At 45.6% G+C, this 17353-nt stretch overlaps 1 protein-coding gene across 1 annotated transcript; it reads left to right on the top strand.

Moving 5' to 3' along the window:
* Window positions 1-13351: 13351 nt before the first annotated feature.
* LOC149362367 (uncharacterized) lies at window positions 13352-15607 on the top strand. The gene is made up of 5 exons (XM_089568277.1): window positions 13352-13503; window positions 13581-13839; window positions 14409-14578; window positions 15225-15370; window positions 15432-15607. The coding sequence occupies exons 1-5, from the start codon at window positions 13352-13354 to the stop codon at window positions 15605-15607; spliced, it is 903 nt and encodes a 300-aa protein (XP_089424403.1).
* Window positions 15608-17353: the final 1746 nt, after the last annotated feature.

Genomic DNA, 17353 nt, shown 5'->3' with positions numbered 1-17353 from the left:
AGAATGGCTTTGCCATCCCAGATGCAGAATGCCCAGCGGTATTGAACTCCATATTCTGTAATAACTTTGTTCATTGTACTAACGCCATTTTTCGACAAGTGCAGACTTACAACTACATAACTATGGATCCCAATTGAATCGAAGCTTGTGGTATTGAGAAGATTATTGAATCCCTTAAACCATGCTCCAGCCAGGTATCGACTTAATCAACGCGAAATTTCTTAAGTGTTCTCAAACTTACTGTTCATTGCTGCTTTGTAAGATATTTCAACAGTCCCTCGATACCGGTTCTCTGCCTGCTGACTGGACGGTAGGGAAGGTGGTCCCAATCCATAAATCAGGAAACAAGAATTCACCCTTTGATTACCGTCCCGTATCTTTGACAAGCATTCCATGCAAAGTATTGGAGCACATACTATACACAGGTATCGCGAACTTCCTGGAATCAAATTCATTTTTCACAGACATGCAGCACGGTTTCGTAAGCGACTGTCTTGCGAAACTCAGTTAGCATCATTCACGCATAAACTTAATCTGATCCTTGATCGCCGCTCAATAGCTGACTGCGTCTTTCTCGATTTCGCAAAAGGCTTCGAAAAGGTATGCCACAAATTACTGCTTTTTAAGCTAAGGAAACTAAACCTTGATCCGAGGCTTTTTCCTGGCTCGAATATTTCCTTTGCAACCGCTCTCAGTTCGTCACTGCTAACAATGCCACTTCTCCATCAACCCCCGTCCATTCTGGAGTGCCACAGGGATCCGTTTTAGGCCCTCTTTTTTTTCTTATTTATATTAATGACCTACCTTCTTGCGTAACCTCGAACATACACTTATTCGCTGATGACTGCGTAATTTTTCGTGAAATTAACGACACTACTGACGTGTGCGCTCTACAGAATGATCTATCTTCTATATCTGCATGGTGCAACTTATGGTTAATGCAACTAAATTCTTCTAAATGCAAAGTTTTACTTGTCTCCCGCACATCATCTACTACTTTTGCATACTGTTTAAAAAATACCACGCTGGAGGCCGTCACGTCATATCGCTACCTCGGAGTTCATATATCTTCCTCTCTAAATTGGTCGCTCCATATTAACGCCATAATTAACAACGCTAACAGCATGCTAGGCTACTTACGCCGGAATTTCTCCAATTCCCCTACCACCCTAAAACTCATGTTATATAAAACCGTTGTTCGTAGAAAACTAAAATACGCATCTGCAATTTGGGACCGCAGCTACGCAAATTCAATTAATCCACTCGAGCTTGTACAAAATAACGCCGCCTGTTTCATCCTACTTAACTTCAATCGTACTGCAAGTGTCACCTCCATGAAAAATACGCTCAACCTCCCACCCTTAGCCTCCCGTCAAATATTTTCACGGTTATGTTTATTTCATAAATTTTTTTACAACTGTCCCAATCTACGCGATGAAAGGATATCTCCTCCGTCTTTCATCTCTCCACGGCTAGATCACGTTCACAAAGTCGGTATAACGTCGCACGAAACAAAAGCTTGTTCTCAGTCGTTCATTCCCCGTACATCAGCATATTAGAACCACCTTCCCGGATCGACAGCCCGCATTCAAGACAACCTGCGCTTCCGTAACAATTTAGCTAACATTGTATAACAATAACTGCACAAGAAATGTACTTATTATTCTTCATTTCCTTTGTTTACTTTAGCTACCTTTGTTTGTTCTCTTACCTTGCACTTACATATTATGCTTACTTCTTTTACTGAATTGTATAACCAGGAACATGACGCTTGTATGTTGCATTTTTGTTTTTGTTCTGGTTCTATAATATGTAACCACTCCCCTCTGAAATACCTTTGGTCATGAGGGCATCAATAATAAATAATAAATGAATAAAAAATGATCACGCAGGCTTTCGTAAAAAATACTCGATGATAGAACATTTTCAGGCTATCAATCAGGTGATGGAGAAATGCGCAGAATATAATCAACCCTTATATATTGCCTTCATTGATTACGAGAAAACATTTTACTCATGGAAACATCGGCTGTAATGCAGATATTGCGGAATCAGTGTGTAGAAGAGAGTGTAAAAATGTTGGATGATATTTATAACGATTGCACAGCTCTCATAGTCCTCTAAAAGGTCAGCAATAAAATTCCAGTAAGGAAAGGTGTCAGGACGCGAGACACGATCTCGCCAATGCTATTCACCGCCTGTTTACAGGAGGTATTCCGGGCCTGAAATGGGAACAGTTGGGGATAAGAGTTAATGGATATTACCTAAGTAATTTGCGATTCGCTAATGACATTGTCTTGCTAAGTCACTCAGCACTTGAATTGAAAAGCATTATCAATGAGTTAGATAGGCAAAGCAGAACGGTGGCGCTAAAAATTAACATGCAGAAACCCAAAGTAATGTTCAACAGTATATCAAGGGAACAGCAGTATACAAATGATAGCGAGGTGCTGGAAGTAGTAAGAGAATATGTCTATTTAGGGCAGGTAGTGAGAGCTGATCCGTATCATGAGAGGGAAATAACTAGAAGAATAAGAATGGAGTGGAGCGCATATGGCAGGTTCTGTCAGGTCATGAATGGCAGTTTACCAATATTCCTCAAGAGAAAAGTATACAACTGCTGTACCTTACAGGTACTCACCAAAGGGGCAGAAGCGTGGAGGCTAACAAAGAGGGTTCAGCTTAAGTTAAGGACAACGCAGCGAGCTATGGAAAGAAAAATGATAGGTGTAGCGTTAAGAAACCGGAAGCAGGCAGAGTTGGTAAGGCAACCAGCGCGGCTTAATAACATCGCAGTCGAAATGAAGACGAAGTGGGCTTGGGCTGGGCATGTAATGCTCGGCGATGTCAATGCATGTTAAAGTTTCCCGGATGGTCGAAATAAATCCGGAACCCTCCGGTATGGCACCTCTTTGTCTCCTATTTCACTCCCACCGTCCTCCCTTCCTTTACGGCGCGGTTCAGGTGTCCACCGAGATGTGAGAAAAATTCTGCATGATTTCCTTTCCTCAAAAAACAATTTCAAATTTTCGGTTTTGTTGAGTCATTTTCTTTCGCCTTAGGTTTCTTCAAGTGCCTTCTCACTTGTGCCAAAAAACAATTGAAATATTGTTTACTTACATTCCCTTTTTCTTTCTATCTGAACCTGTAATCTTATCAGCGAATTCAAACATTTGTTTCATCCCGCCATTCACTTTTTTTGCATTTTTGGAATTCGCTCTGTCGGCCGCGGTGGCTCGGTGGTTAGGATCCTCGGCTGCTGACCCGAACCACCGACTGTCGAAACTTTCTGAGGCCCTCTAGTACGGAGTCCCTCATACTCTGAGTCACTTTGGGACGCTGAACCCCATAAAGTAAACAAATAGATTCCCTCACACGTAGGTTGTCGATATGCTTTACTGTAACGATATGATATAAGTTATGTGGGGTTTACTATTCCGAAACTGCACGTGAGCTACACGAGAGGCCCTAGTGGCGGGCTTCGAATTAATGTCGACCACCCGGAAGTTTTTAGCGTGCACTCGCATTGAACAGTACCCGGCCATTTTTGCATATCGCCTGGGTTGAAATGGCACCGCACTGGCAGGGATTCGATCCCGTGACCTTTGACTCGGCACCCGAAGCCGTAGCCACTAGTCGACCGCGGCGGCTGCTTTACAAAGCTTGTCTAAGAGAGGAAACCGCATTTACCTTCCTTACGTGTTCACAATGGGTTTCAGATGATGCAGTTGATATCGCGCGCGGTGCACAGATGAGCAGGTCCGATAAGCTGCTCTGCTTGTGGCTGCGTTGCCTCAGTTTTTGTCCTTTAAAATTAAGTTTACGGTAAAAAAGTCTACGCTTTGTGGGCATCGCAGGATTAAAGATGATAGGCAATTGCAGCTTTTCTTTCCACTGAACAAACGGTGTACAACACACCATGAAACCCGTACACAAAGCATTTTGATGTAATGCTGGTGGGCGAACCAAGCAATCCCTGGACCGGATAAAGCATGGGCTGACGAGGCGTCAGCGAAGCGGAGTAGAGGGAGGGGGAGGAATAAACTTTATTAGGCTTTTCTGTCGTAGTTAGCCCACTTTCGCCCCAGGTGGCTTCCATGAAAGGGCGACCTCGAGTATCCAAACTGCGATGTTGCTTTGTACCGGTTTGTCTTCACTGCGTTAGAAGAGGGAGCACTCGGTCATACGTCCGCCAGACGCAGGCTAGAGCTCAGGATTGATGCGTCCACGCGATGCGGCGTTATGTCGCCGACTTGCGATTGGCTTAAGCGGTTCGTAAGAACCCTGGGTTGCGCTCCGCTGCTCTAAATCATAACTTGTTCAGAGCAACAAAATTCAGGTCAAACTGATTGCTTTACAAAGCTCAAATTAAACTGACTGCTTCACATAATTCAGGGTAAATTAACTCCTTCTTGTGATTATAAACCCGGCTATGCCAATTCAGCCATGCTTGTTATTTCATTTCGCAAGGAGCTTGAGCACAAAAGCTCAGATTTTTTACCCCTAAATGTTTATTTACTTGGAAAGCGGCGTGAAAGAGCTGGGGCACACGGCATGGATGCTGCGCCACACACGAATCTCCAGCTCTGATGAGCGATATAAATACATTTTAGTCCTATTACGTCATCTCGACACACTCTTTGCCGGAAGCAATATGGTTATAAAAATGGTTCAAGAAGTCATGGATGAGTGCGCTTCGTTTGTGTAAATAACGGCTTCAGACGTTCACGTTTTGCGGTCTCCTTTCAGATGTAACGTCTGCCACACAGCTTGTGCAATAGGGAGTGTCCACTAGGAAATTTATGGTTTCTTCCGTCGAGTGGCTGTGAAAACTTTGTGGTTGTGACACGGGGCTCACAAAGCCGAAGACCTCGGCACAAGTACAAGACAGGTGGCCTCGCCCAGAGCACGCCCCCGATGCGTCGCCATTCAAAGCATGCGGAGGTGCCCAGCCTGGCCTCGACGCTGTTGCGGCTAGAGATGTGAAGGCCTGAAAAAGCACTGCAATTTTAGAAAAAAAAAATGTTTTTTTTGTTTTTTTTACACAAGAAAAAATGGAAAGAAACATCGAAAATTTAACACTGCAATTTCAAGGTTTTATGATTGCTTGCTTTTAGTTTAGGTTATTGCTTTTGCTTTGAAAACCATTACAGTGTGCATCGTTGAACAAGTGGAAAGCAGTCGTCAGCGCCGGTGCCAGGTAATGCTTTTAAAACGTTCGTGCTACGAGTACGCGGGTTGAAGGCCAGGTCACATATAAGATCCAGGCTTGACTTAAAAACACACTAATACTTGAACTCACGGCTTAAGTAGAACATAATGGCTGCAACTTCTACAACACAACACACATGGCATAAATAACATAGGCTGTTGTGCACGTAAGCGGTTCTAGCCAAATACAAGCCCAGCTTCTTGATTTCCAACGTAGCAGAGAACAGGACATCCGCAGGAATTTGATCCAGGAGAGGGGTCTTCAGTGAAGCACGTGGCCCCATCTACCTGGTGGCAAGAACTTTGCACCAACCAGCCGCTAACTCGTCTGGCTTGCCGACTGCTGCAGGTACCACCATCATCCGCCAGCTGCGAATGAAACTCGTCACGTTTCGGAAACTTCTATACAAGGATTCGCAACAGGCCTTCAGGGGAGCGCGTTCCAAAGCTTGTGTATGTCAAGTCGAACCTAGGTGTGGAGACAGCTTCAATCCATGCTGCTGCACGTAGTGCCGCATCCAGCGGCAGTAATTCTGAGTCCCATATGGAGTGACCTATAGATCAGTTGCTATGTTCCCTTTCTGGGTGCAATAGAACAAGAAGTTCGTTCCACAAATATGATATTTATATCTTTATATTCGCCTGAAGTGTAAATCATTATTTATCATCTCGGTGCAATATAACAAGAAGTTCGTTTGACAATATGACATCTATAACTGCGAGTTCGACTGAACTTCAGAGCATTATTATTGATTGTTTTGCTGTTGCAAATAGATCTCTTTTTGTCACGTTTTGCAAAATTTCCTATTTTTCATGAAAAAAACCCCTGAAAAAACGTTTTTTTTTTCATCTCATTCAAAATTTCTTGAAATTTTACATCTCTAGAACTTGTGGCTGCAGTTATTGATGTCACAATTGTAGGCTTCGTACATACTCTTGTTGCACTTCACGCACAGGAACTGGTTCGGGGGTGAAGGTGGCGAAAACATTTTGTGGAAGGGACAGGAGGTATGTTTGGTTCAGCCCATTAGAAACCGATCCTTGCAAGCACTAGGTGGAGGCCCCTAGTTTGGGACCCCAGTGGCGGTGGCCGCCGCCTGAGCGCGCCCGACTAAGGCTTGTTGGGCCTGTAAGTCGTGGCAGCCGAGCAGGGTCGGCTCCCATTCCCCGAGGGTTGGGTTGGGGATGGGGGGAATGGTCGAGTTGGAGGGGCAGGCCATACCATGTTATAGGTGTCCGAAGACACCGCACTACAGAGCGGGCAGCTGCTTCTAAAGGAGGGATCAAAATGTTTTAGTGCGGCCAGGAACAGCACTGTATTGGTGAAGAGGCAGAGAAGGAGCCACTAATCCACCTTCATCAGGCCTTTACATGGGCGAGGGTAAATGCGATCACTATCTTAATAGTAGGTTGTAACATCTTTGAAGGTATAGACCGGATTAAAATGGGGTTCCTGATCGGGTGGGAAGGAGAAAACAGCCCGGTGAGAGAGAGCTCGGGCGGCTGCGTCTTCTGCCTCGTTTCCTGCCAACCCCTAATGAGCAGGGGCCCATATAAGGTAACGGTGTGTGGTGTCAGTATAAAGTATGCAATTTCGGTAGATTCGATAGGCTAGCAAGGGAGTGCAGCCTTGGTCGACGTTCGGACAGACCCCTAGCGTTTCGGTGCTTATGTAATTTGAAGTGCAAGGTGAGGCCGCAAGAGCAATCGTGACCGCTTCTGCTTGTGTTGCACTGCAGGCTTTGAAAGTGAGGCCGTTAAATGAGTTGATGTTGTAAACTACCGCGACCGTGTACCATCCCCCGTGGTGAGGGCCGGAGGCGTTCACGTAGTATACACGTTTTGTTGCCATTATGTCGGGCTAGGGCTTCCGCTCGTGCCAGGAGCCGACCATTATGGTCCTCGTGTGACATGTTGGCTGGAAGAGGTCGCATATGGAGGGCGCGTCTCACCAGTTCTGGGATGTGAAACCTGCCTTCCACGGGAGTGATGTGTTGGATATGGATTATAGCAAGAAGGCCGTGACCCGCCTCCTGTTCCGACAAGCGCGTGTACTGATTTGCAAGGTGCGACTCCCAGAGCTCTCAGAAAGTATTCACCATCCAAGGCCCATAAGCCGGCTGTTTGAAGTAATGATTGGGAGGTCAAGGGCACGTTTAACAATTCTGAGAAGGATGACCGCAAAGGCATCCTCCTCTTGTTTCTGTAGCTGGAGATAAGTAGTCGAATAGAGTATTCGACTGGTCACGAAGGCGTCTGCCAGCCGCAAGGCATCCTCACATCGTAACACCCCGCGTTTGTTGGAAACCAGACGGACCATGCGGCCCATCTGGTCCCTCACTTTAAGGAGTTTGGCCAATGTAGTGTCCGGCCGTTTGTGCTTGTGGATGTAGAGTCCCAGTACTCGTACCTCATCAGTTTCGCGTATAGGACCACTCTAAAGAGATAGAGATATTTTAGTTGTGCAGTTTTGGGACGGGCGGAGGTGCACAAATTCCGATTTTTGAGGGCAACATTGAAGGCCGCAGCGGCGGCCGTAACGGTATACTGTCGTCGCCGCTGCTTGCAGGCTGGTCACAACGTCCCCAATGGTGCCCTGCGTGGCCCCCATAGTGATGTCATCGGCGTACAGGGCGTGCTGCACGCTGGCGGCACCACTCAGCTGGGCCAGCGGGTGGATCACAGCCAGACTGAAGAGCAGCGGGTAAAGTAACGCTCCTTGGGGGTTCCGCGCGTGCCGAGTAGGTGAGGACCATGCTGTCTACCTTAGATGCGGGTGTAGGGTTGACGATCAATTAAAATCCGCATATGTATCGGAATGTGTTGAGGACACATTATGTCTGGCTCAGGTTAGCAAGTATGATCTCGTGTGTTACATTGTCAAATGCTCCTCTAAGATCCAAGGCGAGTACTACCCGCTTATTATTGGGGCATTCCAGGGGGTCAAGGACCTCCTGATTGAGTTGCAGGAGTACATCGTGCGCTGATCTGTGTGGTTATAATTCGAACATGGTGCTCGCAAAGACACACTTGTGCTCGAGATATACAGATAACCGATCCCTCACCATCGTCTCCATTAGTTTGCCCACATAGGGGGTGAGAGAGATGGGGCGGAGGTTATGTGTCAATTGGCTTGCCGGCTTTATGAATAAAATTGACTACAGCCGTTCTCCAGTCGATTGGCAGGTGGGTGTCCCCGTTCAAAATTGCATTGATGTAGTCGACGAGGGACTGTAGGTTCGTCGAAAGCTTGACGGTGACCTTATCGCTTCCTGGCGCAGTGCACCGTTTCATTTTGCCGACAGCCGCCCGCAGATCATGGAGCTGGACAGGTTGATCCAGCTCCGTGTTATCTTTTCCTGCATAAGCCGCACATCAACGGGGGTCTTGGGCTCTACACAGATTCTGTTTCTGAAGTTCCTGTGCCAGTTGAGTCGTGTTGCCAACAAAAGCGTGCATGGCTCGCTGAAAATGTTTTTGTGTTTCGGTTCGTGCTCGGGCCTGTCGATTAAGGCTCGAAAGAGACGACAGCTCGAGTCGATCCAACCCAAACACGAACCGAAACGAGGCGCAGCGGCCGTTGACAGCTGAGGATGACGTAGGAAGAAATTTAACCACCGCCTCTGGCCAAGCGTTCCAAGCAATAAATGCGATTCCACGATTGCAGAGCCCGCAGTTCACCAGGAAGGTATGTGAAGAGTGCCTGCCGCGTACAAACAAATGCAGGATGCTGCTTGCTGCCAGTGCTCCCCACACGTCTGTGGTATCGATCACTACTTCATCACGTCTTTGAGATCACAGACATACATACAGGTTCACTAGTGACGCAGCCTAAAGGAGCCTCTCAGACGCATAAAAGGAAATACCTTCCACACACCCCATTCTTGTGCAACGGACAGTAATGCACAGTCTACACTACCTCCTACAATTTAGAAAAAGTACCCCCGTTCCTTTCAAAACCCGTTTCGAAGCAAGTAGAATCCGAAGTGGAGTTCTGCTGTGTGCGAGGAGAAAGCCTCTTTAGGGGATTATTTTAAAGACGCTGGATGCTTTCAATTGTAAAGCTGAAGGAGAGGCTGGCGACAAGGTGATGCTTATTGGTGAGTAAAAATACAGCAAAACAGTTGGCCACAGTAGAAACGTGTTGACGATGGGAAACAATATGCAAGCACCAGTTTTCTGCCACTTCTTAGCAGTGTTCCAGAACTAATGTGCGTGCACCATGCCTTCGTCAAAGCACTTGGGTCACCAATGATGCGCTTTTGATCCCTAGACTGCAGCTAATTCGGCAATTATAAGAACGAAAAACCCTTAATACCAGCGAAAGTTTTCACCCTGCAGATGTTAAGTGAATAATCTTTTCTGAATTTCTTGAAGGCGAAATTCTAGAGACCCGTGTGCTGTGCGATGTCAGTGCACGTTAAAGAACCCCATGAGGTCGAGATTTCCGGAGCCCTTCACTACGGCGTCTCTGATAGCCTTAGTCGCGTTGGGACGTTAAACCCCAATAAACCAAACCATAAGCCTAACCGAATAATCTTTTGCCATAGACCCCTCAGTACACGGCTGAAAAGAAATCCCTGTGGCCGGAAGTCTATAGACAGAGGAATTACATAGTTTCGAGTAGCGAGGCTCACATGCTGAAGCATCTTTCGTAGTAGGCCCACAGCCTCTGTCACTCCGCATGAACTGTAGCTGCACCGCTTTCGGGTAACTCCAGCAATCCCCCGAACGAGACACATGGGGCATGAAGTACTTGATGACCGGGACACTAGGCCCGCGTGGGGTGATACGAGCAATGTTTATTAAGGCGGAAGCCTTCAACGCCTTATTGTTGCAAGCAGGAGTTGTCGAAAAAAAATGTCACGCTTTTCAATTGGTCGAAATCGCCATGACGTCACAGTGCGCGAATTTCGAACGGGGCCAATTGTACTTTGGCTAGTAACCATGCCATCAATTAAACGGATAGTATAGTGATGCTCCAAGTAAGACTAATTCGTAGGTTTAAAGAGTAAGTTTAATTAGTTTGTTAATTAACCAATTAGTCTAATTAATGTTTCAAGAAGACCAAGTAAATAAATAAAACCGAGTAGGAAATTGGTCGAATTGGGGAATCGAACCAGGGTCTCCGGAGTGCGAGACGAGCATGCTAACCACTCCACCATTCCAGCTCGATGGTTTGGAATGAACAAAGGCGCGTTAATGAATACGGTGTCTTCGTTCACTCCCACCTTCCTCCCTTCTCTTACGGCGAGGTTATGGTGTCCACCGAGATATGCCAGACAGATACATTTCCTTTCCTCAAAAACCAATTTACCGACGAGAAAGGCGTAGATCCGAACGGGCGATGGCGTTCTGTGATGATTTGTGAGGGGACTCGGCTGCAGGTGCAGAGTCAGTATGGAGCTGGCCACTATTTTTCATGGTCAAACCAAGAAATAGTGCATCAGCAACCTACTCTCAACCTACAGCTGTGTGCAGCCATCCTTTTTTTCAGGGAGCAATGCCGCTACCACTCTAAGGATGCTGGCTTCATTTGGTGTGCAAGTGGTCACCAACCGGACATTTTTTTAATATTCAGCGTTCCTGATGATGAAATAACTTTATTTGCACCCGTCAAGGAATCAGAGGGCGATGCAGACGAGTCTTGACCGCCGTCATCTTCCTCCCCTTTCATCAGGCTGGGATCCCTTGGGATTCAGCGGTGTCCAGGGGCAGACGAATGACTTCTTTTTGTTCTTCTTCTTTCTGGCTGGCCATTAAAGCCTCCCAGGACTCTATATTCCTGTCTGGTTCGTTGTGGCTAGGGCATGTCCACACCATGTGGATCATGTCTGCTATTTCATTACACTGTTTACACCTCGGGTGTTGGATCGCCGGATGCCATCTGCTTAGTGCGGGTGGGTTCGGAAAAACTCCCGCCTGTAACTTTCTCCATATGACCTCTTCCTTTTTGCTGAAGCCCTTGCATCCTACAGGTAGTGTCTGTCTTCCTAATCTTTAATGACTAAGAAAAATTCAGGGGGCACTTTGACTGTCTAAAGTGGGTAGAGGCGGAAGCGTTTTCCGCACCACCTTCGCTGTTTCTGTGGCACCGGTGGCGTCACATATAATTGAGTACTAATTAGTAAGTGATGACAAATCACTAATTAATGGTTAATTACTGATTAATGCCTAAATACTAATTAACTGCTAATTAATTACGCTTAAGCTTCGCCTTTAGGGGTGCAACGCGACAGCGCGTTGTAGCGCTGCCAGGGAGTCCACGGAACACCACCCGTTCAGCGCGATGCCTTGCCCTTTGAACGCAACGCTTTTTGAGGAAAGGAAATGGCGTAGTAATTCTCTGTCATCTCGGTGGACACCCGAACCGCACCGTAGAGGAAGGGAGGAAGTGGGAGTGAAAGAAGGTAGATAAAGAGGAGCCGTAATGAAGAAAATGAAAATTGTATTTGAGGAAAGGAAATTACGCAGTAACTGTCTCACAAAATTCAGGAGGGCACTTTTTTGACCTAAAGTGTGGTCACTGATAACCCTAAAAGTGGAACGCGACAGCGTCTTTCAACGCTGCCAAGGAGTCCATAGAACGCCATGGCCCATTCGGTTCTACGCCTCGCTCGTCAGTAAATTGTTTTTTGAGGAAAGGAAATGTATCTGTCTCTCATTTGTCGGTGGACACCTAAACCTCGCGGGAAGGGAATGGAGGAAGATGAGTGTGACTGAAGACACCGTATTCACTAGACGCGCCTTTGTTCATTCCAAACCATTGAGCTAGCATGGCGGAGTGGATAGCATGCTCGTCTCTCACGCCGAAGACCGGGGTTCGGTTCCTGAGCTCGACCAATTTCTTAATCGGTTTTTTTTATTTATATGGCCTGACTAGTACAGCTAACTAGGCTAATTGGGTAATTAAGCAATTAACTAAGCTCTGTCCCACCTAATTGGAGCATCACTATACGATCCCTTCAATTGGTTGCATGGTTACTAGGCAAAGTACAATTGACCCTGTTGGAAATTCGCGCACTGTGACGTCACGACCGTTTCTACCAATTGAAAAGCGTGAAATTTTCTGTCGACAACTGCTGCTTACAACGATGAGACATTAAAGGCTTCCGCCTTAATATCTTGGTACGTGTTCAGCTCCTCGTCCCTCTGAAGGGGCTCTCTGCTCGACGAGACCGCATTGGGGTCCCGGTGTGTGAGTCCTCGGGCCAATGCGTGCGCTGTCTCGTTTCCCCGGAGGCCCTCGTGGGCCGGAGTCCAAACAAGGTTAATTAGTTCTGCCGGTGTCGGGACGGCAGTCAGAATCTTGACTGCTTCGACAGATACCCTGCCTGCATTGTAGTTGCGTATAGCCGATTTGGAATCTGTTATAATCACCCTGACATTCCGTTGAGTTAAAGCCAGGGCAATGGCTACCTCCTCAGCCGCTGTTGCATCTCTCTGTTGGGTGCTGCAGCACGAGACTCGGTCTCCGCCCTCCCTGGTCGCTATGGCTCCGAAACCCGTTCTACCTTCATATTCCGCCGCGTCCGTGTAAACCACGTCCTGTCTATTGGCTAATTTTTTCTGCAGAGCTTTCGCTCTGTCCTTTCGACTACCCTCATGGTGTACCGGATGCATATTCCTTGGGAGTGGTGGTATTCTGATTTTGTTCCTTATGTCTGTTGGGATATTCTCCGTGTGTTTGAGCCGCCTACTTGTGGCCTGCCGTCAAAAAAGTAAGTGGAGGTTCCAAAAAGATTTTAAAGTTCTTCATGCATGAAGTGTGTGATTTTTTCTTTAGGTTTGGGAAGAAGAGCAAGCTGTGTTACTGGCGGAAGCCCAAGAAAAGGCTGTGACACTCGCTGGTGATGGGCGTGCAGACTCGACGGGGTTTAGTGCAAAGTTTGGCACATATACCCTTCTAGATGTAGAACGCAACAAGATACTGCACTTTGAAGTTGTGCAGGTATGTTGAAATTCCTGCTGTCATTTTACTTGCTGCCAGGGCTTGGCGTTATTCCTCACCATTAATTATGTTAATAATGCTGCCCTTTCATGGCGTGCCATGAAACCCAACACACTACATTTCTTACATGAAACATTGCAGTAACATAATCTTATCTTTCACTCCAATGAAACTGGTGGAAGTTGCCGAATGCAACGAAGGGGTCTTGAGCTGGCTTTAACATACCTCGAAAGTCGCGGCGTCAAAGTCCAAGGAGTGGTGACGGACAGACATTCACAAATAAAATCCTTCTTCAAAAAGGAAATGAGCGACATTAAACATGAGTTTGACGTCTGGCATATGTAGCAAAAGGTTCCATGAGCAACCTTCATTGCACCTAGTGTAGCAAGATGTTTTAGACAATCGTGGTTTGATTCAGTCAACATCTTTCAGGGGTTTGCAAAAAACTGCACATAGCTGCCAAAAAGGCTGGCCAGGAGGAACTTGAGCCTTGGATTCAGTCCATCAACAATCATCTTTATTGGTCGGCAGCATCAAGTGATGGCCATAAAGAACTGATTGTTCCGAAGTGGACGTCACTACTTAATCATATCAGAAATATTCACACACATGAAGAACAGCTTTTCCCAGTGTGCCTTCATGGAGACGTTCAGCCCAGAAAGTGGCTTCATTCAGATATTTTTTCTCCTTGTTATTTGGGAGAACTCTGCTAAGAAGTTTTTGAATATCTTTTTACTCTCCTGATAACACAGTGCTTTCATGTGACGTGCCTTGTCAAACTTGAATCTTAGGCATTGCAAATTAATTGAAACATCACTAAGGGGTGTAGGTTGTGAGCACATGTAATTGCGAGCAGCAAGGCAAGCAGGTTTGTAAAGAACTCCTTCCAGAATTTTGGCTCACTAGTTACCGTCAGCTGCAAAGCTATGGATTGCAGTTTGCCTTTCAAGATGTAAACAAGTGACCTTTAGACACCATTGAGTTTAGAAAATGGATTCATCAGAACAAACTGCTTTGTCTATAGGGGAAACGAAGCTGTTTATCTTTTTCAAGTGTGCATTGCAATTTCATTTCTCTCTAAAATTCGAAACTACTGACGTGCTTATTGCGTAGCTTTGGTTTCTCTCGTGGCAGCTTGTAATTGCATTAGTATATTCCACAAAACCTGACTCGTGACAAGTTCGTAGCATTGTGTGCTCATGGTTGTTTCTAAACAAAAAAATGTTATACCTCACTTTTTCAAGACTCCAAGGCATACAAGAAGCTGAACGAGATTGCGACAGCTAAGGTTCTCCTATCTGATATGCCACAGCTCTCAACAAGGTTTCAAGCCTACGGGTTGGAAGCATTTCATGCCCTGCTACTGCATTTTGCTCCGAAGTCCTGCCAGTATTCTAATCCTGGAATGAAAGCCAGGTAAATTCCTCGACTTAATGTTCTTAGCATTGTGGTGAGCCTGATGGAAGACAATCATAGTTACTGTATAAAGTGTTAGTGTTGGAATTTTTCTAGTTGTGCTGGCAACAGCGACCAGACACACACGAATGGGCATGCCTTCTAAACCAAAATCGGGTAGAATTATTACTACAGAGGGTACACTTGCCAACATCCTTGCCTTTCGGAGTCAAGCCACTAGAAGCAGCCCGTTGTGCCGGGTAAGCTTGTAAAAAATAATTAGTGTCAGGGCGTAGATGGTGGAGATTGCACTAACCCAATAATTGCAAACACTTCTAAACTTCTAACGGCTGGTATGGTGTAGTGGTGAATCTACCAGCGCGAAAGCCAGGGACGTAAAAGGAGACAAAAGTAGATGGAGCATTGTTCGAAAACGCTTTTAGATTTTTACTTAACATTTCAGCCTGTGTTAAGGTTCGTGGCGTTGCACCTATTTCAAGATCGCTCAAATATAAATAATCGATGTTTTGAATGCAGTATGAAGTAATTTGCTCGCTGAATGTGACTGGAGGGAAGCTCATGCATGTTGCATCGACCCAGGTGATGCAGGTGAAATGCATTTTATTTTATTTCCTGATGAATGCTTTGATGACATGCACCTTTTCAGGACGCGACTTGCAGTACTTCATTATAATGAGAACTGTGAAAGAAGACAAGCATGCACAACAGATTGTGTGGCTCGGTGGAATGTGAAGTACCCAAAAGCAAGAGGTGGTGCACCTACTGCTTGTCCTGTGAAGGAAAAGCCCACATTTGATAAGCTCATGGAGCCATTGCATTTCCCCACAGGTTACAGTGGTTTTATTTGCTTACACAGGTTATGTGCAAAAGCTGATGGACTACGTTCAGTCGGAAGCAGGAGAGCACAAGTCAAGAAAAAAGCAGAAGGCGGCCTCACCAACTCCGCCGCTCCTCAGCAGCTGCTATCCTCGAGTGGCAAAGGAAGATGTTGTGCAGAACAGACAGTCAAGGTTCAATGTGCAGACATGAAAAACTGTAAAACCTTCCTCTTGCTGGTCGGAAGCTTATTCTGACAGGTAAACAGTGCACAAACAAGGACAAAAGAACACTAAGTATATGACTCAGTGCTGTACCAGCTGTTCTACATACGAGCATCCATGCAGTCTGAGATCCATTGTGTGCGTTTGTTGTCATGCGTTGTACAGGAGACAGACTTTGGTAGCATCTGCAAGTTTCGTCTCCTGCTGAATACCGGTTCTTGTGAATACCGGTTGCGACTGTGCCATTCTGTTTCTGCGGTGATGTTTAGGTTAGAAAGGCACTTTAACATTCATATATGAATGTTAAAGTGCGTGCGAAAATACCCAGATGCTTAAAATTAATGCAAAGCCCTGCACGAAGGGGTGCCTTTGAGCAGCTTGCCTGGGTTTGGCCGGTAAAAATTCATTATACACGTACTGCTTCCAAGAAATATGCGGGTATGAAATGCACTGCCTCTTGTAGCAATTGAGAAATCTGTATTTTTTTTCCCCCTTTTTATATTAACAAGCAGTTCATACAGGAACAGTATTGACAGGAGAAACTGGTTATTGAAGTTTTCTTTGCAATGAACCACTGGTACGTGTTAGTCTACAAGGTGCTCGTCTCAGCTGACGCCATTCATTATTGCCTGTTTGACGGTCATCTCCAAACATGAAATATGAAGTAGATTCCTTTCACGATAAAGGCACCATATGAAGTAGGGCTCTGAGAAATGTGAGGCTAAAGGGTTAAACAACACTGTTTTAGCCATTGGACTCTGGGAATTTTTCAGTTGCGGCTTTGCCTTCCTTGGTTCAGACTTGGAGGACATGGATGTGCTTGAAGTTGAAGAAATTTTGTATGTTGTGAATGGCGATCTTTGTGTTTCAATCAGCGATCATCTGCCTTGCAATGCAAATTCTCGCTTCTTCAGTTGATGTGCCGATAAAGTTCTTTGTCTCTTGTTCAGCCTGGCATGCTTTATATGTCGTGGCGTATTAATAGGGGTCACACTCAGGTGAAATTAGTGGTGTTAGTGTCACTCACCATTTATCATTCTTCCTTTCTCCTCGCCCAGGTCACTTGATAATATGAAATGTGGCAAGAAATGCACCCACCCTATAGTATGGTTTTCAGCTTTCTCTGCTGCAATATTTCCTTTTTAACTTGTGTTGCTTGCTTTTGGCTATGGTTTTTGTTCCGAGCTTTTCCTTAGGTGCAAGGCCTGCTCATCATGCCACGTGTTTGCTTTTTCTAATTCACATACTTCCATGATTTATTGTGCTTTAAACATTTGTGCATGTGTACATTTTTTTGAAACTGAAGCAGGTTCGTTGCACTTAACAAGCGCCATTACCTGGATTCTTCCAGAGTATTGTGTGGTGCTACACTTTTAGAAGCCTCTCTTCTTGTGATTCCATCTGCCTCATGCAAGAGTATTTCACTGTTACAATCTCTCTACGAAACTGTTTTTACGAGTGTAATTTTAATTATTAAGACTATTGTAGTATTTAATGTTGGCTGAAATTCATTACTGTAGCCTGTAAGGAAGTTCACTGTAGTGATTCTAATTGTGGTAGAGAAGGGAGTGAATTTTAAGGGAAGGTAAACGTAACAAGAGGCGACAGGAGAGATTTTAAAGTTTTTGGGTACAATGGTCACAGCTGGCATAGTACAGTGTTAATTATTTACAGGTCATTGGAAGAGGACTTTGTTCTGTAGCAAACTGAGAGGGTTGATGAGCTATGGTAGTAA

This window comes from Amblyomma mixtum, chromosome 2 (assembly GCF_055824585.1).
Source record: "Amblyomma mixtum isolate Tamu chromosome 2, ASM5582458v1, whole genome shotgun sequence".
Taxonomy (NCBI): Eukaryota; Metazoa; Arthropoda; class Arachnida; order Ixodida; family Ixodidae; genus Amblyomma; species Amblyomma mixtum.
The sequence above is the reverse complement of the archived record's forward strand: the minus strand, read 5'-3'. Positions and strand labels throughout refer to the sequence as shown.